Source organism: Heterodontus francisci, chromosome 18 (assembly GCF_036365525.1).
Source record: "Heterodontus francisci isolate sHetFra1 chromosome 18, sHetFra1.hap1, whole genome shotgun sequence".
NCBI lineage: Eukaryota > Metazoa > Chordata > Chondrichthyes > Heterodontiformes > Heterodontidae > Heterodontus > Heterodontus francisci.
Genome location: NC_090388.1, coordinates 6,471,880 through 6,494,476, shown reverse-complemented (window position 1 = coordinate 6,494,476; position 22,597 = coordinate 6,471,880). Strand labels below are relative to the sequence as shown.

General features: G+C 45.7%; 1 protein-coding gene across 8 annotated transcripts in view; it reads right to left on the bottom strand.

Annotated features, from left to right (window-relative positions):
• The window catches only part of nr1h4 (nuclear receptor subfamily 1, group H, member 4), a 110,879-nt gene that overhangs the window by 44,598 nt on the left and 43,684 nt on the right, over window positions 1-22,597 (bottom strand). For all 8 annotated transcript variants that reach the window (XM_068050175.1, XM_068050177.1, XM_068050176.1 and 5 more), the window contains one exon: window positions 15,658-16,020. In XM_068050175.1, coding sequence (XP_067906276.1) covers window positions 15,658-16,020 — 363 coding nt within the window. The remainder of the gene's footprint in view (window positions 1-15,657; window positions 16,021-22,597) is intronic.

Below are 22,597 nucleotides of genomic sequence, written 5' to 3'. Positions count from 1 at the left end.
GGCCCACAAGGATCTGTGTTGGGGCCTCAATTATTCACAACTTAGATGATGTGATAGAAAGACACTTATCCAAATTTGCCTATGGCACAAAGACAGGCGACATTGTAAGCAGTGTGGATGGAAGAGATATTGATAGATTAAGCGAATGGGAAAAACTGTGGCAAATAGATTTCAATGTAGGCAAATGTGAGGTCATTCACTTTGGACCTAAAAGGGATAGAACAGGGGCACCTTCTAAATGGTGAAAAGCTAGATAAAGTGGAGGTCCAGAGATACTTGTGGTCCAGGTACATAGATCATTAAAATGTCATGTTAATCAAAAAGGCTAATGGAAAGCTGGCCTTTATATCTGGAGGAATAGAGTGTAAGGGGACAGAAGTCATGCTTCAGCTATACAAAGCCCTGGTTAGAGTAACCTGGAGTTACTGTGAGCTGTTCGGGCCATCACGCCTTAGCAAGGATATATTGGAGGAAGTGCAGTGTAGATTTACTGGAATGATACCTGGACCCAAGGGTTAAATTGCAAGGAGAGATTACACAAGCCAGTCCTAGCCCCAAAATTAAATAAATATATAACACCCCTTTCCCACCCCCCACAATAACAATTACAATAACTATTTGCCATTTCCCCCTCCAAAAACACTTACCTTTTACATCTGACCTTCACCACCCCCCCCCCAAACTGCACAAAGTTTAAGGTTTACATGTATTTGACCCTGTTCCGCCACAACGCAGTGAAAATCTTATCTCCCCCCCCCAACAGTGTGGTGCCGTTTTTCCCCGGACGGGGATTTGAAGGTGTGGGAGTGCCGGCCGCTGTGCCGAAGATCGCGGTGGGCCCTCAAGATCGCAGGTAAATCTATTTAAATTTATAATTTTCTTCATTTGATTATTTAAATGGAGGTCCCGTCGTGCAGCAGCAGAGGGGCCACCACGGAGCCTAGCCGCCACTGGGAGGATTGGGCCAGGCCCTCCCAGCGTCGAGGTCCGTGGTAGACCTCATCCGGAGCCATCTTCAGGATGCCCCCACCATGGAACCAGATGCCTGGGGAGAACAATATCCAGCTAAAAGGGTGGTCAAAGTTTCTTCCAAAAATGACAATTGTTTCTCGATTCTCAATCAATTATAAATTTTAAATCTGAGATTGATAGATTGATAAATTCTTGCTATCCAAAGATATTAGGCACATGGGGCAAAGGACATGGATATGGAGTTAGGTCACAGATCAGCAATGAATCTCATTGAATGGCAGAACAGGCTCGATGGGCTGAACGGACTCCACCTGTTCCTAAGAAGTGAGTTTCTGAAATCCCTCTCCTAACTCTGTTGCCACCTTCTACATAAAAAAAACATTTATAAATGTCACAAAGCTAGTACTTAATAATACTCTGTATTTCCTTAATGGTCTGATACAACTGAGTGGCTTGCTAGGCCATTTCAGAGGGCATTTAAGGGTCAACCACATTGTTGTGGGTCTCGAGTCACATGTAGGCCAGACTGGGTAAGGGCGGCAGATTTCCTTCCTTAAAGGACATTAGTGAACCAGATGGGTTTTTACAACAATTGACAATGGTTTCATGGTCACCACTAGACTAGCATCTAGTGTTTCCTTAGTTTGTGATATTAACAGACCATCTATCATTGGGCCACGACTTGCTGGGATAATAACAACGTGCTAACAACACACACTGTCATTAATATACAAATCAGCCACTAACTTCAGCAGTTTAAGAGATATGCCATGAGTTGCAAATCTCCAGAACGTGCTGACTAATTTATGTTGCATGGCCATTAACATTGCAAAAACAGCATCTGGCCCTTAATCTCTCCATGGGTTTCATGAATTTGTTGGGTTTGCACATTAACTACACATTAAACTCACCATGGAAAGTTAAGTCTAGTAATTAACAGCTTAAGAACCCTTTACATAATGTGATAATTGTTAATGACTGGCCAGCAACCTCTCTGGTCCAGAAAGTGAACAGTTGGACATTCTGGTGAATCTGTGCTACACTCCTTCCATGGCCAATATATCCTTTCTAAGCTGCCATACCCAAAACCTATACCTAGCTCTAGTCATTTTTATCCTGTGGAATAATAATACAAGAAAATTGCTATTTAAAGCATCTTGCTGGTCATTTCAAGGATCCAAACCTATTGTGTTTTTGTATCTCAGCTTTCTTTGTGCTAATGTTTAGTTTAGTTTAGAGATACAGCACTGAAACAGGCCCTTCGGCCCACTGAGTCTGTGCCGACCATCAACCACCCATTTATACTAATCCTACACTTATCCCATATTCCTACCACATCCCCACCTGTCCCTATATTTCCCTACCACCTACCTATACTAGGGGCAATTTATAATGGCCAATTAACCTATCAACCTGCAAGTCTTTGGCATGTGGGAGGAAACTGGAGCACCCGGAGGAAACCCACGCAGACACAGGGAGAACTTGCAAACTCCACACAGGCAGTACCCAGAATTGAACCCGGGTCGCTGGAGCTGTGAGGCTGCAGTGCTAACCACTGCGCTACTGTGCCGCCCGTTCAGAGAGAACTCTGGTATTTTAATTTTTAATGCTCACTGCTCTCTCATATTTTAAATCTAGTTCAGATGGATTAAAAAGGACTTTGATGGAAGCACCCTGATTGTGTGCAGAGCCTGATAAGTTACTCACTGCAGTGAGCATTAAAAATTAAACTGTCATCACTATATTTGGCCGAAACCCGAGATGTGATAAATAAAGCGCGAAGCAGCAAAGTTTCATTTGAGATATGACTCCCGACCTTACTTGGCCGGGGGAGCTCTTGTCACAGACAACAGATACCTCAGTGGAGTAAAGTTGCATTTCTCCCATTCACATTGGGCAAAACACACACAAAAGAAATTGTTTCTGGACTTTTCAGGCTAAAAGTCCAATTGGACTTTCCCAGGAAGGAAGGCCATACATAGCAACCATTAATTTAAACAAGCAGAAAAATAACAACCAGATTCATAGATCCTTATGACACAGAAGGAGCCCATTTGGCCCATCGCACATGTGCCAGCTCTTTGAAAGAGCTGTCCAATTAATTCCTGCTATTTCCCCATAGCCCTGCAAATTTTGCCTTTTCAGTATATAATGTCCTTTTGAAAGTTACTATTGAATCAGATTTCACCGCATTTCAGGCAGTGCTTTTCAGATCACAACTAGCTGCATTTAAAAAACTCCTCCTCTGAATTTTTTACCAATTGTCTTAAATCCTCTAGTTACCGACCCTTCTGCTACTGGCAACAGTTTCTCTCTATTTGCTCTATCAAAGCCCTTCATAATTTTTAATACCTCTATTAAATCTTCCCTTGATCTTCTTGGTCCTAAGGGGGCTAACCCCAACTTCGCTACTCTCTCCATATATCCCTCATCCCTGGTATGATTCTGATAAATCTCCTCTGCACTCTTTCAAGTTTCCAAAGCAGCATTTCCCACCAGTTCCATTCTTCACTGGCACTGGTCCATCGGACAATCGGCCTCTATATGTTGTTGGGATGTTAATTGAAGTTTTACCATCTAACGAGGGACCTTTTGGTAACCCAAGATGTTCAAAGCAGCCTGCACCCAAACCCAACCCGTCCTAGTACATGGCACCCCTTGGTCAATTCATAGAGTAGTGCAAGTACAACATTGGCCCTTTTAACCCTAGAATGGTGGGGTAGTGGTCATGTTACTGGACTGATATTCCAATTTAACGTGAGCACTAATGTCCTTTAGGGAAGGAAACCTGTCATTCTTAGCTGGTCTGGGCCTACATGTGACTCCAGTCCCAAACCAACATGGTTGACTCTCAACTGCCCTCTGAAGTGGTTCCTCAGTTGCATCAAATCTTGCAGTTGTTTTATGAAAGCCCACCACCACTTTCTCAAGGACAACTTGAGATGGGCATTAAATGCCAGCCTTGCCAGTGATGACCACATCCCAAGAATGTTTTTATTCTCTAAAAAGCAGAACAAAAGTGAAATATTGTCAGCCATGGCTCAGTGGGTAGCACTCTTGCCTCAGTCAGAAGGTTGTGGGTTCAAATCCCGCTTCAGAGACTTGAGCATGTAATCTAGGTCGACACTCCAATGCAGTGCTGCACTGTCAGAGGTGCCATCTTTTGGATGAGGCATTAAATCAAGGCCCCATCTGTCCTCTCAAATGGATGGAAAAGACCCCCTGGTCACTATTTCAAAGAAGAGCAGGGGAGATTTCTCTGGTGCCCTGGCCAATAATTATCCCTCAACCAGCATCACAAAAACAGATTATCTGGTCATTATCAAATTGTTGTTTGTGGGAGCTTGCTGTGCGCAAATTCGCTGCCGTGTTTCCCTACATTACAACAGTGACTACACTTCAAAAGTACTGAGGTGGTGAAAGGTGCTATATAAATGCAAGTCTTTTGTTCTTTTGTATTGTTTGATGCTGTTGATAACCTTTCCCCCCATTTATAATGTGGGTGGTATACACAACTCTCCTTTAACTTTGAGGATAGCTATACATTAAACACAATGCGGGTTAATGTTACTGAATTTAGTCTCACGCCTCAGCTAACAACCAAACAAGGCAGAAGGGAACCACAGTCCACTGGCTAAAACTATCAGTCTAACTAATGAGGCGTCACCTCTACCACATGGGTCCTTTTTACAGGAGGTTAGATTACTTTTAATCAGCTGTTAAACCCCTCATGGGATTATTGCTTTTTTTAACATCAATTGTTAACAGAGTTATATAACAAATTTAAACGGCTTTAAATTTAAATTTTAATTATCAGACCTCTTGTTTATCCTTCTGGACACAGACGACAAATGTTATTTCTATATGCCAACAAGCTGTGCCTCAACTCCCACTTTACTTGGATATAAGACGCATGTCTCCAGCATTTAGTTATGATTCTGCCTTGCGTTCCCAGGTAGACACAACTTCATAAGCAACTGAAATCGGCACCAAGTCAAATTGGCAATGTAATGGTGACTGAGAATGTGATGACATGTCAGAAGACCAAGTCTTCTTGTTCTCCCGTCACCCCTGTGCTTACTGGCCTGCATTAGCTCCTGATCCCGCAACGCCTCAAATTTTAAATTCTCATCCTGGTTTTCAAATGCATCAATGACCTCACCTCCTTCAATGACCTCACCTCCTTCAATGACCTCACCTCCATCCCTACAAGCCTCCGGGATCTCTGTGCTCCTCCAATTCTGGTCTCCTGCACATCCCTGATTTTAAATCACTCCACTATTTGTAGCTGTGCCTTCGGCTGCCTGGGCCCTAAGCTAATGAATTCCCTCCCTAAACCTCTTTACCTCTCTATCTTTCTTTCCTCTGTAAAAGGTGCTCCTTTCTTCCTTTCAGGTGCTCCTTTAAGCCTATCTCTTAATCACCTGTACTAACGTCGCATTCTTTGACTCGTGCCAATTTTTGTCTGGCAACACTCTTGTTAAGACATTTTGCTATCTTAAAGGTGCTATATGGATACCAGTTATTGTTGTTGTTGACTAACAATTACTCTTTAGTTATTCTTTCTTTTGGGCCTCCTTATCTCGAGAGACAATGGATACGCGCCTGGAGGTGGTCAGTGGTTTGTGAAGCAGCGCCTGGAGTGGCTATAAAGGCCAATTCTGGAGTGACAGGCTCTTCCACAGGTGCTGCAGAGAAATTTGTTTGTTGGGGCTGTTGCACAGTTGGCTCTCCCCTTGCGCCTCTGTCTTTTTTCCTGCCAACTACTAAGTCTCTTCGACTCGCCACAATTTAGCCCTGTCTTTATGGCTGCCCGCCAGCTCTGGCGAATGCTGGCAACTGACTCCCACGACTTGTGATCAATGTCACACGATTTCATGTCACGTTTGCAGACGTCTTTATAACGGAGACATGGACGGCCGGTGGGTCTGATACCAGTGGCGAGCTCGCTGTACAATGTGTCTTTGGGGATCCTGCCATCTTCCATGCGGCTCACATGGCCAAGCCATCTCAAGCGCCGCTGACTCAGTAGTGTGTATAAGCTGGGGATGTTGGCCGCTTCAAGGACTTCTGTGTTGGAGATATAGTCCTGCCACCTGATGCCAAGTATTCTCCGAAGGCAGCGAAGATGGAATGAATTGAGACGTCGCTCTTGGCTGGCATACGTTGTCCAGGCCTCGCTGCCGTTATAGTATTGTGCATTAGAGATTCAATAGGATGCCCACCACGTTCTCCAGTCTCCTCAAAAAGACCTTGGGCTGAATTTTATTCGCGCACCAAACTCCTCGGCAGAGCGCTTTCAAATCGGCGGCCTTCCGTCACGGAAGAGCCACCAAGCAGCCCCCCCGATATTACGCACGGGGTCTCATTTAAATAGTGGTGGCGGAGCGGTCGCCCCCAATGACGTGTAGGGGGCGGCCGCTGCGTCCCTGGCAACGGCGTCCGGTGCCACAGCGCCATGTTTAAAGGGCTTTAAGCCTTTAGCAGGGATTTTAGTTTTTAAAGGGACCAGGACTTTAACTTTTAATAAAAACAGTACATTTTACATCAAAGTGTCACTTCCAACCACCCCCCCCCCCCCCTCCCCCTCAATGATCACACAATAAATTTATTTCCCGCTCCCCCCAAAAACCATTCTGGACAGTCCCGACCTTTAAACCCCAAACTTTGCACTCTTTGCCCTTCAACCTCTTCCCACCATCCCCACAGCCAATGAAAAATGTTTTCCCCACTTCCCCACCCCTCCTGCCCTGAAAATTTTATTCCACCCCCCTCCCCACCAGGTTCTCGCCTTGGAACTCCGTATGCTGCGTTCGGAGTCGGTAAAATCAGCGTGGGATGTCCGCCTGCGGGTAAGTTTATTTGCATCTCATTTAGGTTAATTTGAATATGCAGATGAAAGGTCTACCGCCAGGCGGCGGGGTGCCCACACCGAGGTCCCCCTGCCGCCGGTAATGTGCGGCGGGCCCTTCTCGACGACGCGGGTCAAGGTGGGCCTCTCCCCACAAAATTTTACCAGTCCTGTTGCCGCAACTTGTGGTGTTGAGGGGCCAGTAAAATTCAGCCCCTTATGTTCAGGCTAAAACTAATCATCAGATTTATTTACAAATAAGGTAATTACAGAGAAACAGCAAAATAGAGCAAGTAAGAGTTGTACAATACTTACACTGGGAATTTCCTCAGGGGCCTCCTGATCGGCCACCATAATGTCAGCGGAAGATCAGTGGAACCCTGGGTGCATGGGTTATAATTCCGCCCCCCACCCCCCTCCAGAGAAACACGAACAAAAATCATGACCACAGGAAGTAAGGTTTGTGGACAAGAAGTGTGAGTCTGACAACAAATTTGCACCAAATTCTAGATGTGCAGACATTGCATTGCCAACCATTTCCAATTTCATTAACTTATCAGTTTGTCAGTTGACCGGTCTTAGTATGAAACACATCACACAGCACCGTATAGATTGCTTGGTATCTAGTTTGGATCAGACTAATGTTACAGTGAATCCTCTCAACATTGACTGTTGATGTTAGCAAAGGAAGGTCAGTGAAATCTCCAACTTACCATGTTAGGGGGAATTGGTAACAGCTTCAAATCTTTTAACAAACTATCAAATCTTTGACATGCTCTCCCTCCTGTCCTATTACGGTGCAAGAGTGACCTGCTGTCAGTCTCCAGTGAAGCAAAGTAACTCACTACAGCAAAATCCATAATGCCATCACATGCTTAGCTAAAATGCCGTGCTCATTTCTCATTAACTGGCACCTCCGTGCAGCAGAAATATGCATTTGCTTCAATGAATTACAGATGTTGGGTCAGGTCGAAAGTTGTAGTTTCTCAGGGATCATTCGTCTCGATTATGACTTCATGAAAATAATTGGTGTTAAGTCTGCTACAAATATAATGAATGTTTTATCCCTTCATGTCCCCTCTTTTTTTTTTAAGCAGCCTGGATTTAGCTGTTCCTAAGTTTTGTAAAGTAAGGGCTCCTGGTGTTGGCTGTGAGTCAGTGGGCATCCCTCGTATCGGAGTCAGAAAGTGCTTCCAGAGACTTCAGCATCACATTCAGTGCTGAACGAGTGCTACAGAGTGGAGGCGCAGTGCTGAGGGAGTGCTGCCCTGTCGGAGGCGCAGTGCTGAGGGAGCGCTGCCCTGTCGGAGGCGCAGTGCTGAGGGAGCGCTGCCCTGTCGGAGGCGCAGTGATGAGGGAGCGCTGCCCTGTCGGAGGCGCAGTGATGAGCGAGCGCTGCCCTGTTGGAGGCGCAGTGCTGAGGGAGCGCTGCCCTGTCGGAGACGCAGTGCTGAGGGAATGCTGCCCTGTCGGAGGCGCAGTGCTGAGGGAACGCTGCCCTGTCGGAGACGCAGTGCTGAGGGAGCGCTGCCCTGTCGGAGACGCAGTGCTGAGGGAGCGCTGCCCTGTCGGCGAAGTGTCTTTTGTTGATGAGACATTAAACTGAGGCCCCATCTTGCCTCACAGTGGATTTCAAATAAGAGCAACATCCTGGCCAGTATTTATCCTCAAACAACAGCTTATCTGACCACTTTCACATTGCTGTTTGGTATGACCTTCTTGTATGCAAAATAGCTGCAGTGTTTCCTACATTATAATAGTGACTACACTACAAAAGGTGGCCCACGGCCTTCTCATGGGCAATGATTTTTTTAAAAAAGATTCCAATCACAGCTTACATGTGTTATCAAAGGTAATCTGTAAACCGCCATCTCACAACAACACTCAAGAAGCTCGACACCATCCAGGACAAAGCAGCCCGCTTGATTGACACCCCATCCACAAACATTCACTCCCTCCACGACCGACGCACAGTGGCAGCAGTGTGTACCATCTACAAGATGCACTGCAGCAATGCACCAAGGCTCCTTAGACAGCACCTTCCAAACCCGCGACCTCTACCAACTAGAAGGACAAGGGCAGCAGATGCATGGGAACATCACCACCTGCAAGTTCCCCTCCAAGTCACACACCATCCTGACTTGGAACTATAATCGCCGTTCCTTCACTGTTCCTGGGTCAAAGATTTGGAACTCCCTTCCTAACAGCACTGTGGGTGTAGCTACACCAAAGGACTGCAGTGGTTGAAGGAGGAACCTCACCACCACCTTCTCAAGGGCAATTAAGGATGGGCAATAAATGCTGGTCTGGCCAGCAATGCCCACATCCCATGAAAGAATAAAAAAAGTATTACCTAAATTAAAGCAGCTTGCATTATGAAGACAGTAACAAGTAAATGAAATAATATAAACCCAGTTTGACTAATGGGTTATGCAAAACAATTGTTAAAAATTCTTCTTCCACAACCACATTGAAATCTATAGCATTGTGCTTGGGTATTTATTAAACATTTAAAACATGGAGATTGGAAATGCTGGGATTGTTCTCCTTAGCGTAGAGAAGGTTAAGGGGGATTTGATAGAGTTGTTCAAAATTATGAGAGGTTTTGGCAGAGTAAATAAAGGAGAAATTGTTTCCAGTGGCAGGAGGGCCAGTAACCAAAGGGGAGATGAGGAGAATTGTGAAAGGGCAGTGAGAGCAGATTCAATAGTTACTTTCAAAAGGGAATTGAATAAATACTTGAAGGGAAGATAATTATAAAGTTATGGGCAAAGAATAGGGAAGGAGGACTAACTGGATAGCTCTTTCAAAGAGTTGGCACAGGAACAATGGGCCGAATGGCCTACTTTTGTGATATATAATTCTGATTCTGCAAGATCTTGGATTGACTTTTGGTTTATGATCCTTTACTCTGGCCGAGGCTTCCGACTCTCCAGTGTCCTTGTCTCCATTACGTGAAAGACAGTTTTTTTTTTGAATGCTTAAACTCAAGCGTTAATCCTCATCTCCCCGAAATAAACTTGCCCCCTCTCCACCACCCAGGCTTGCGGCACTGTGTTTGTGCTCCTTTGCCTGTAGAGCAGTAAGGTCAGCCTGGATGGGAGGCATCTGACACTGTGTCAAAGTGTGAAAGACAGGTCAGAGAGCAGATGGCGGGCTGAAATTTATATTGGCAGCAGGTGAAAACAATGGCAGCCCGCCCACACACGCCACACGTCGCTTAATATCGCGGCAGCTCATTTAAATAGCCGGGGTGGATCGCCCCCCCCACCCTCCCTCCCCAGATCACGTGGAGCGGACGGGCTGTCCGTCCCTGGCAATGGCGTCAGCTGCCTACGCACAGGCGCTGATGCCATTTTTAAAAGGGTTGCGAGCCCGGCTGTTCAATTCGAATATTTAAAGATACACCAATTTTTTAAAATTAAATAAATTTATCTTGCAACTCTCCCACCCCTCCCCCCCATTAACCATAGAATTAATTACTTGCTCTCTTTCCCCACCCCAAAACACTTGTTGCCTTGTCCACCTTGACCTTTCCCCCCAACAAAGGGCGGCACAGTGGTTAGCACCGCAGCTTCACAGCTCCAGGGACCCGGGTTCAATTTTATTTTATTTATTTATTGAGAGATACAGCACTGAAACAGGCCCTTCAGCCCACCGAGTCTGTGCCGACCAGCAACCACCCATTTATACTAACCCTGCAGTAATCCCATATTCCCTACCACCTACCTACACGAGGGGCAATTTATAATGGCCAATTTACCTATCACCTGCAAGTCTTTGGCGGTGGGAGGAAACCGGAGCACCTGGCGGAAACCCACGCAGTCACAGGGAGAACTTGCAAACTCCGCACAGGCAGTACCCGGAATTGAACCCGGGTCGCTGGAGCCGTGAGGCTGCGGTGCTAACCACTGCGCCACCCTTTGTTGGGGGAAAAGGTCAGGTGGACAAGGCAACAAGTGTTTTGGGGGGGTGGAAAGAGAGCAAGTAATTAATTCTATGGTTAATGAGGGGGGGGGGTGGGGGGGGAGTGGGTGGGAGAGTTGCAAGATGAATTTATTTAATTTTGTTAATTGGTGTATCTTTAAATATTCAAATTGAGTACTGCCTGTGTGGAGTTTACAAGTTCTCCCTGTGACCATGTGGGTTTTCGCCGGGTGCTCCGGTTTCCTCCCACCGCCAAAATCTTGCAGGTGATAGGTAAATTGGCCATTATAAATTGACCCTCGTGTAGGTAGGTGGTAGGGAATATGGGATTACTGCAGGGTTAGTATAAATGGGTGGTTGATGGTCGGCACAGACTCGGTGGGCTGAAGGGCCTGTTTCAATGCTATATCTCTAAATAAAATAGATAAATAAAAGTTCATTAACTTTACACTATAACCCTTCCCACCATCCCATACACCAATGATATGACTTTAACCCCGCTCCCCACCTCCCCCCAGCCCCACACTGAGAAACTTACCTCCTCCCCTGCCTCCCACCATTGTTCCACCTCGGTTACATGGATGGGGGATCTAAAAGGTACAGGAGTACTGACCAACAGCATGAAGATTGCACCAGGACAGACGGTGTAAATGTAAGTGTACTTAATTCATTAATTTAAATGTATTTAAATATGTTAATGGCGGTCCCGCCTCCACGAGGTCTCGCTGCTGCCAGCAGTATCAGGCCAGGCCCTCCCGGGGTGTGTGGCGGCCCTCTCCTGGAGGCATTTTCCAGCAATAACCCCCCATTCCCGCCACGACCCCCGACATTGGGGGGGGGTCTGTAAAATTCAGCCCAGTGTCTCAGCATAGACTATGTGGGTAAGACAGGGGCTGTCATTAAATCGTCAACCTTCCTGATTGACCTTCAGCAGGGGATTTGCACCTGGACAGAGTGACCACAGGCCCAGGGGTATCATTCCCACCTCTGAGTCAGAAGGATTGGGTTCAAGGCCCACTCCAGGCAGTCCCAGAGAGTGGAGACTGGAAGTCCGTCTCTGAATACTGGGTTGATGTTCATTCGGGGCTCTTTTGTCTGAGTGACCCCATCATAAATGGTGAGGGTGGGGCTATTTCGTGTTGCCTGCAGCCCACTGAGGAGAAGGTCCTCCCAAGATTAAAAATGACGAGCAAGGCAATGGGACACCAGCTGATCTATTCTTTCCTAGTAAATGGTTTGTATATCTGTGCGAGGCTTGAATTAGGATCTCCCTTGGGTTACAACACACTGGAAGGACACATGTAACTATTGTATTTCGTTTCAAAATGGGCCAGCAGTTAGAATGCTTGAAGAAGATAAGACTGGGAGAGTCATGAAGAGAAACACAGCTCAGACTTGAAGGGCCGAATGGCCTCCTCATGTGCCAGAGCATTCTATCTGCGATCTACCACGTAGTTAAAAAAAAACTCTTCAGCCAAGTAACAAGCAGATTTTTCTGCGGCTGACTGTGATTGGGAGAAATGAATGTTTGTTGCGGATGATTAACCCGCTGAAGGAGTCACACATCTCTTCATTTCTCTGAAAGAGTTGCAAAACCTTGGCCTCACCTCACTTCCCCAGTCAGATTGCACAAGCTGTTATCAGTAAATCTATCACAAGGACATTGGCACAAATCCCAAGGCCACTTCGCTCACCACAAGAACACAAATATAGACAATAGGATATTTGGTTTTGCACCCTTGTTAAAGAGAATTAAATCTGTTCGCACCAGGCATTGGAGTAGATTTTCCACCTCAGGCTTTTCAAGACAAACATTTTGGCAGAGTGGAGAACGTGACTTTAAACTTGGAAGTAGCTTTTGCCCAATTTCTGTGATCTGGATTTCCCACTCCCTCTCCAAGCTCTTACTCGATGGGGCATGAAGTGGAAAATATCTACCCGTGGAAGAGTCATCTATTTAATAAAACTCTCAACTTCGAGTGAGGGAGACTATTTCTGCTACATGATATCAATAAATTAACCATAGCATTTTATTGGCCTGGACTAGAAGAACAGGTGATTGGATTGCACAGCAGTTTAGAATCTCAGTATGATTGATAGATTAAGCATCTTCTCTTTGATGATTAGAACAATCCTAGGGTCAATTTAGCTCCATTCCAGACTGCAACTACAGGCTATGGACACTGGGTTGAGGTACAGCAGGGGGTACTTGTATCCAATGGTTGTGGGTGCCACCACTCCCAATGTAAAGGGTGGGTGGGAGTCTTTAGCATTGGCTGTGGCCCACCAAGGGAGAAGCCCTTCCAAAGATCAAAATCCGTGAGAAAGACAATGGAAACACACTTCATCTCCCCTTTCCCAGTAAGTGGCTCAAGGAGCTCACGTGTGAGAGCTGAGTTAGGAACTGCCCTGGCGTAGAGCACAGTGAATGGACAGACAGTGCTCAGTGGAGCAGATTGCCGCAGAGAGTAGCTGAGACCGAGGCCATTGCATTTTTAAAGGAAGACTAAATAAGCATTTGAAGAGGGAGAGAGCAGGGCTATATGGGATTAGTTCTGGATTGTTCTAGCAAAGAGTCAACCCAGACATGATGGGCCAAATGGCCTCCTCCTGTGTTGTAATCGTCTCCGGTTCTATGGAACTGGCTTGTGGTATGGGTCAGTTACAACTGTGTTTGAGAATTGATAACAGTTGTTACAATTTTCAATAAATCAGCTTGCTATTGTGTTTAACTCCTCCATTAATATAACATGGGGAGATATTGGCTACAACTTGCATTTATAAAGTGCCCTTAGCACAGGAAAACATTACAAGGCATTTCACAGGAACACAAGACAAAAATTGACATCACATAAGGAGACATTAGCAAAGGTGACCCAAGCTTGGTCAAAGTGGTAGATTTTTGGATTGTTTTTAAAGGAGGGGAGAGACAGAGAGACAGAGACAGAGAGACACAGAGAGAGACAGAGAGAGAGACACAGAGAGAGACAGAGAGAGAGACACAGAGAGAGACAGAGAGAGAGAGACAGAGAGACAGAGAGAGACCGAGACAGAGAGAGAGACGAGACAGAGAGAGAGACGAGACAGAGAGAGAGACGAGACAGAGACAGAGAGAGAGACAGAGACATTTAGGAAAGAAATGCCAGAGCCTAGAGCCCAGGCAGCCAATGGTGGGGTGATGGAATTGGATGATGTGCAGGAGGCCAGAATCAGAGGAGTGCAGAGATCGCAGATGATTTTAGGGTTTGAGGAGGTTACAGAGACAGGGAGTGCCATGGCCATGGAGGGATTTGAGCACAGGTGCATGAAGCATTTGTATGGAAGTATCTCAACTTATGTGAAAAATATCTCACTTCATCACTAAGGTTCTGCTCCTTATCTAATTCGGGGCTGTGTGCCTTCTACTGCTGTTTAATATTAAACATGATTAATGATGCCATTGATTGAAAATAAATTACTTTTCCTTAATTAATACTCTATCACAATCACATTTTTGTCCCAATAAGAAAATTATCATTACATTATGGTGCACCTCCTTGACAAGAAAAGTGAATACTTTTGTTTGAATTCAAATCCACTTTCTACACAAGGAAATACGAGTCCCAAGTGAATGTTCATTATGTAAAAATAAAAATCAGAGTTTACAGCAGGGAAACAGGCCATTCGGCCCATCAGGTTTGTGCCGGTGTTTATACGCCACGAGTCCCCTTAATTCATCTCACCCTAACAGCATATCCTTCTATACCTTTCCTCCTCATGTGTTTATCTGGCTTCCCCTTAAATGCATCTGTACTATTCACCTCAACACCTCAGTCACTCCGTGTGGTAGTGAGTTCCATATTCTCACCACTGAAGCATTTTCTTCTGAATTCCCTTTTGGATTTATTAGTTACTATCTTATATTTATGACCTCTCATTTGGACTCACACCCAAGTGGTGTTTAAAATCGAATGATCTAGTCCTGGTTACATTGCTGTTTGTGGGAGCTTGCTGTGCGCAAATTGGTTGCCATGTTTCCTACATTGCGACAGTGTCTACACTTCAAAAAGTACTTCCTTGGTTGTAAAGCACTTTCAGCCGCCCTAAGGTCATGAAAGGTGCTATAGAAATGCAAGGAAAATGAGATAATGGTATATGAACTTATATTCCCCCAAGTGTAGAAAATTAAGGGGTAATCTAATTGAGTTGCTTAGGATGATTAGAGGAGTTGATTACGTAGTTGGAGAGAAACTATTTCCTCTGGTGGGGAGGGGGAGCCCAGAACAAGGGGCAGAACCTTAAAATTAGAGCTCGTCGTTCAAGATGGAAATCAGGAAGCACTTTTTCACACAAAGGGTGCTGGAAATCGGGAACTCTCTCACTCCCATAAAGCTGTGGTGATTGGGGGTCAATTGAAAATGTCAAAACTGAGATTGATAGATTTTTGTTAAGTGGGAATATTGAGGATTATCAAACCAAGGCTGTGCTGAGGTACAGATCAGCCATGATCTAACTGAATGGCAGAATGGGTTCAAGGGGCTGAACGGCCTCCGCCTTTTCCTAGAATGGGACAGGGTTATGATATTGTTTGCTTGTAAGATAAACATCAACACAGATTGGGCCGAATGGCTTGTTTCTGTGTTGTAATGTCTACGTGATTCAATGTACAAGGCATAGAATCATAGAATGAGGCAGCACAGAGAGAAGCCATTCAGCCCATCATCCCTCTTTCAAAGTGCTATCCAATTAGTCCCAATCCCCTGCTCTCTCCCCATAGCCCTGACAATTTTACCCCTTCAGGTATTTAACCGATTCCCTTTTGGAAATTATTATTGAATCTGCTGCACTGCTGTTTCTGATTTCTCACAATAAATCAACATCATTCGATAACTTGTCTGAAAATGTACGTGGCAAGTAGCTGCCCTTACCTTTGCAGCCCTCACAGGTGAGTGCATTGTAGTGGTATCCCGATGCCTTGTCTCCACACACAACACATAACTCGTCACCTTTCAGCTTCCCAGAGAGGGAGCCCGGTCTGGCCTTCTTGGTAACCGGGATGTCGCACTCGTCCATGTCTTCGTGAAAGATGGTATCGCAGGGCAGCTTTTTAGCATCATACATAGCTGAGGAGTACCAGGCATCAGAGTACTGCGTGTAGTAGCTGTTGTTGGGGTAATAAGGAGGCGCTGTAGAGCACAGCTGCATCGATGGTAAAGGCGTGTTGGGATATTGAGCGTAAGCTGAAACATCTGGATTTGGCAAGGAGAGGCTGGGTTGGTCTGCCATGACATCTTCATTCAAAAAAGGTACAGAAAGAGCCAGTCAGTTAGAATTCTAGAATCATAGAGCATAGAAGGAGCCATTCGGCCCATTGTGCCCGTGCCAGCTCTTTGAAAGAACTATCCAATTAGTCTCAATCCCCTTGCTCTTTCCCCATAGCCCTGCAATTTTTTTCTTTTTCAAGTATGTATCCAATTCCCTTGAATCTGCTTCTACTGTCCTTTCAGGCAGCGCATTCCTCGTTGTGTAAAAGAAATTCTCCTCATTTTGCCCCTGGATCCTTTGCCAATTATCTTAAATCTGTGTCCTCTGGTTGCTGAGCTTCCTGCCAGTGGAAACAGTTTCTCCCGAGTGTGGTCTTTCAAAACTCTTCATATTATTGGAAATCTATATTAAATTTCCCCTTAACCTTCACTGCTCTCAGGAGAACAACCCCAGCTTCTCCAATCTCTGCACTAACTGAATTCCCTCATGCCTGGTAGAATGCTAGTTAATCTCCTTCACATCCTCTACAGGACCTTGACGTCCTTCCTAAATTGGGGTGCCCGAAATTGGACCCAATACTCCAGCCGAGGACTAACCAGTCATTGGCCTAACTTAAACATGATATTAAATCAAAATAATGAACCATAACGCTTGCAGATATCTTTATGACGCCAACACACATAACCTCTCAAGGCGTGTCACACAGTGGGCTTGGTTTTGACCTTTGGGTGCCTGATTGGCTGAGAGCTTTGCCCGGTGATTGGTAACCACAGTGAGGAGACGAGTGGGATTATTGCATTGAACTGGAGAGCTGTCGGACGACAGTCGGACGGGCCACAAACGCTGCATTCAATGGCACTGAGAGCTGCAAAAGGTAGTCCTACAACTCGCACAGGAGCTCAAGCTGCAACGACAATTAGGCTTATGGCGGGCAGGCCATGGGTGGTCAATTTGTTTACCAGCCACCTGATTACTTTCACTAATAGGGTGGGCAGCAATTGAAAAATCTCACCTGCTGCGTATTCAGCAGTAGCTTTTCAGCCCACCTGCTCGGAGCAATGGCGACTGTATCACCAGACAAAGCAGTACAATGTCAAATTGTCCCATTCAAGATTGGTTAAAGAAGAAGCAAATTCTTCCATTTCTATAGCACCTTTCACAACTTCAGGATGTCCAAAAGTGCTTCCCAGCCATTAAAGTACTTATTAAAGGGTAGACACTGTTGTAACCTAGGCAATGAGCAGTCAATTTGTACACAGCAAGATCCCAGAAACAGCAATGTGATAATGACCAGACAATAGTTGGTCAAGGGATAAATATCGGCCACCTGACAGAGCAGGCAGGTCCTCGGTTTAACATCTCACCCAAAAGACGGCACCTCAGACAGCGCAGCACTCCCTCAGTACTGCGCTGTAGTCTCAGTCTGGATTATGGGCTCATGTCTCTGGAGCGGGACTTGAACACAGAGCCGTCTGATTTAAAGGTGAGAATGCTACACACTGAGCCACGGCTGACACTCAAAGCCAAACCCGCTATCCTTTACTTATCCATCGTGAACACAGTCAAAGTGCATTTTGTTCTGGGAAATTTTTAAAAAGTGATTTTTTGTTTTAAAAAGGCCCTGTTACAACTGAGGTGGGAGGAGTGCACTGTCTTTCTCTAGTTCCACGTCTCCATGGGTCACAACAGATATTTAAATGTTTACCCAGTTACCAATACGGCCAATTATATACCTGATCTATTTTTAGTTTCAGAATAAAATCCACCAACCAGGTTTCTTTCATAAACAACAAAATTATTAATTTATTGTAAAACAAGACCCATTCAATAAAGATGCAAACACTGTTTGAAATATGAAAATATAAATATATACCCTTCTAAAATAACCCAACATACACACACATAAACACCTGTTAAAGAAAAAAATAAAGTTTTCTCTGCAGAGATCACTTCACAAAAAAGACAAAAGAAGTATTGAGTTCCGAAGAAGGGTCACTGACCCGAAACGTTAACTCTGCTTCTCTTTCCACAGATGCTGCCAGACCTGCTGAGTGATTCCAGCATTTCTTGTTCTTGAGACAAAAGAAGTACTTTGGCCAAATACTTGTTAATTCTTGAAGAAAAAGGATAAGATATGGAATGTTCCCAAATGGCCCTTTTGGTCTGGCATCCAAATACACATAAACAGCAGTCACTGGGATTTTTCTGGAGCAGTTCTCTTTTGGCGATATCAAGGATTAGTCTGGCAGGCTTTCCAGAGAAATGCTGCATCAGTTTCTCCAGTTGTCACACTGGATTCTCAGGGTTTCTCAAAGAGGTGGAAAAGGTTGAGTTGGTGGCTTCTCTCTCTTAGCAGGCTTAACCCAACTGAACTGTAACAATATCCAAAATGAAACCAAAACTCCTGAGCCATAAACCCAGACACATGATTTCTCTATAAACAACTCCAATAGCCAGCAAGGTTTCTTATGTTGATTTCACTTCATTGTTTAAAAACATTTACTGGAATAGGCAAAGTCCCAAGTGTCCTTCCACTGACCCTCTTTTAAAAAAAAACACGTCTGGCATCTTCTCAGTCTTTTAAACAGAAGTCCTCAAAAGCTATTCATAATAGGGCGGCACAGTGGCGCAGTGGTTAGCACCGCAGCCTCACAGCTCCAGCGACCCAGGTTCAATTCTGGGCACTGCCTGTGTGGAGTTTGCAAGTTCTCCCTGTGTCTGCTTGGGTTTTCTCCGGGTGCTCCGGTTTCTTCCCACATGCCAAAGACTTGCAGGTTGATAGGTAAATTGGCCATTATAAATTGCCCCTAGTATAGGTAAGTGGTAGGGAAATATAGGGACAGGTGAGGATGTGGTAGGAATATGGGATTAGTGTAGGATTAGTATAAATGGGTGGTTAATGGTCAGCGCGGACTCGGTGGGCCGAAGGGCCTGTTTCAGTGCTGTATCTCTAAAACTAATCAAATAATAAAAGCACTTTCATAACAGCACAGATTTAATTTTGATTGTGGATATCTGAATTAAAAACAGAAAATGCTGCTAATATTTAGCATGTCAGGCAACGTCTGTGACGAAGGGTCACCAAGCTGAAACGTTAGGCTTGATTTTCAATTGGGGAATGGGAACCTGATCATTTCCAGGCCCCGATCCCATGCCACAACTACCTCGCTTACGTAACGCTAGAGCATGGCTACCCGACCCGAACCCGACGGGACCCGATGACGTGTCGGGTTCGGGTCGGGTCGAATCGGGGCAGGCCGGGTCAGGTCGGACACAGTGACAGTCAGGACGTCAAGGCGGGGAACACTCCGCACTAGTCTGCAGTGAGCGATTCCATCCAAGGTAGAGCACAACCTCTTCAATAAAGTTGATTATATTCCGGTGGTCGGGTCGGGTTGGGTCGGGTCGGGCGCGAGAAAAAAATGAAAGGAGTCGGGTCAGGCTCGGGTCGAATGTGGTTCTGTCGGGCTCGGGTCAGGTTTCTTTTCCAGACTTGAGCAGGCCTTAACGTAACGCTATCGTTAAATGTAAATGCCTCAATTGAGCCGGCGGCGAGCTCAGCGCCCAGTTATGCGGATTTTACGTGTGACAAGCAGGTGGCCGAGGACCCAGAGAAGCCACCTGGGGTGGGGGGGGGGGGGGGGTCGCCCTAATGATCAGGCACAGGGTGCCCGATGGAGAGCCGCCCCCGCTACCCCAACCACCCAACACACCCCCATTTCTCCCCATCCGACCAAGCTTGCCTCACTGGGGCCCGAACGATTACCCCTGGCAAGACAACCAAAACTTACCTTAGCTACTGACTCCATGCCTTCCTCTGCATTCGGCTGGTCTGCAGTCCCAGCAGTGGCCAACGCTGCCAGTGGCGCTGCTGGGACTAATAGCTGCTGGCCCACTGATTGGCCAGCAGCTCAATGAGGCGGGACTTTGTCCCTCAAGCAGGTGGAAGTCCCACCTTGGAACAATTAAAGCCTGGGGACCCGTAAAATACGGAATGAATCCCCAGGTGAGGCAGAGGCAGGTTTGCCACCGACTTTTCTGTCAGAGGCCAGCTCCCATCCGCCCAATGTAAAATCCCAGCCTAGGATGCTTTGGTGGAGACTGTTTATTGCTTGTCACATAGCTTACTTCTCCACTCCTAACAACACCCAGACAGTGCTGGCTGCCTCTTTATATATATATCTATGTACAATTAACTAATCCACACCCAACACCGATTCACCCTATTACCTCCAACTACTAGGGTATTTAACATCCAGCAACAGAACTTAGTGGACACCAACAGATTCCCCTTTTTCCTTTATATATGTATTTAATTTAAACGAGAAAGAGAGACAAAATAATGATACTTTTTTCTTTACCTTACATTATACCTTATACATATATTATACGTATACATATACATTATACATCGAGCAGAGAGATCGACCGTTGACATGCTGTTCTCCCTTCGTCAGCTACAGGAGAAATGCCGTGAACAACAGATGCCCCTCTACATTTCTTTCATTGATCTCACCAAAGCCTTTGACCTCGTCAGCAGACGTGGTCTCTTCAGACTACTAGAAAAGATCAGATGTCCACCAAAGCTACTAAGTATCATCACCTCATTCCATGACAATATGAAAGGCACAATTCAGCATAGCAGCGCCTCATCAGACCCCTTTCCTATCCTGAGTGGCGTGAAACAGGGCTGTGTCCTCGCACCCACACTGTTTGGGATCTTCTCCCTGCTACTCTCACATGCGTTCAAGTCTTCAGAAGAAGGACTTTTCCTCCACACAAGATCAGAGGGCAGGTTGTTCAACCTTGCCCGTCTAAGAGCGAAGACCAAAGTACGGAAAGTCCTCATCAGGGAACTCCTCTTTGCTGACGATGCTGCTTTAACATCTCACACTGAAGAGTGTCTGCAGAGACTCATTGAGAGGATTGCGGCTGCCTGCACCGAATTTGGCCTAACCATCAGCCTCAAGAAAACGAACATCATGGGACAGGACCTCAGAAATGCTCCATCCATCGATATCGGCGACCACGCTCTGGAAGTGGTTCAAGAGTTCACCTACCTAGGCTCAACTATCACCAGTAATCTGTCTCTCGATGCAGAAATCAACAAGCGCATGGGAAAGGCTTCCACTGCTATGTCCAGACTGGCCAAGAGAGTGTGGGAAAATGGCACACTGACAGGGAACATAAAAGTCCGAGTGTATCAAGCCTGTGTCCTCAGTACCTTGCTCTACGGCAGCGAGGCCTGGACAACATATGCCAGCCAAGAGCGACGTCTCAATTCATTCCATCTTCGCTGCCTCCGGAGAATCCTTGGCATCAGGTGGCAGGACCACATCTCCAACACAGAAGTCCTTGAGGTGGCCAACATCCCCAGCTTATACACACTACTGAGTCAGCGGTGCTTGAGATGGCTTGGCCATGTGAGCCACATGGAAGATGGCAGGATCCCCAAGGAGGCATTGTACAGCGAGCTCGTCACTGGTATCAGACCCACCAGCCGTCCATGTCTCCGCTTTAAAGACGTCTGCAAACGCGACATGAAGTCCTGTGACACTGATCACAAGTCGTGGGAGTCAGTTGCCAGCAATCGCCAGAGCTGGCGGGCAGCCATAAAGGCAGGGCTAAAGCGTGGCGAGTCGAAGAGACTTAGCAGTTGGCAGGAAAAAATACAGAAGCGCAAGGAGAGAGCCAACTGTGTAACAGCCCTGACAACCAATTTTTTCTGCAGCACCTGTGGAAGAGTCTGTCACTCTAGAATTGGCCTTTATAGCCACTCCAGGCACTGCTCCACAAACCACTGACCACCTCCAGGCGCTTATCCATCGTCTCCCGAGACAAGGTGGCCGAAGAAGAAGACGACGACGACATTATACCACCAACCGTCAACAGCACCAGCCATTAACATACTGTATATTCCCCTTTTAAAAAACAAAAAAACTTGTTTAAAGAATTACAAAGAAATCTTCTGGGTCACCCAATGCTGGAAACTGGAGTGTACATTTGTCTAAACTCAATCTCTTCAATGTCTTATTTGCATTCAGCACTTGCCCAACAGTAGCATGTTTCAGCATGGTGCTCAATTCTAATACTTCATAGCAAGCATCTGGCCTAGTTTGTGTGCACAACCAATTCAACTGCCCAATTAAACTCCTTAATTGGTTTACTTCTTCCTCGTTTGCACAGTCTTCCTTTTGTGAGGATCTGGCCCGATTTATTGGGATCTTATTAACATTCCCTAGGTAAGACTGTTGATTTAGGGTTACCCCCAACTTAGTCTGCCTAATATTCAACTCTATCTATTTAAAAACTCCGGAAGCCTGACTTCCAATTTTAAATTCCTGCAGTACCTTATCTACCAAAAATTTCTCAAATGCTTCAGATCCTCCCCACAGAAAATCGTCCATGTGCGTCAAGAAAATGCCTGCCAGTTTTTCTTCACAGTACCAATAAAACATTGCCTGATCCGCTTTTAGTTGAATACAACCAGCTTTTAGTGGCACGGACCTAACTGAAAAATACCATACCCTGGATGCATCGTTTAGTCCATAAACACACTTGTTTAGCTTCCATAATTTCCCTTCTATATCTCCAGCTTCTTTT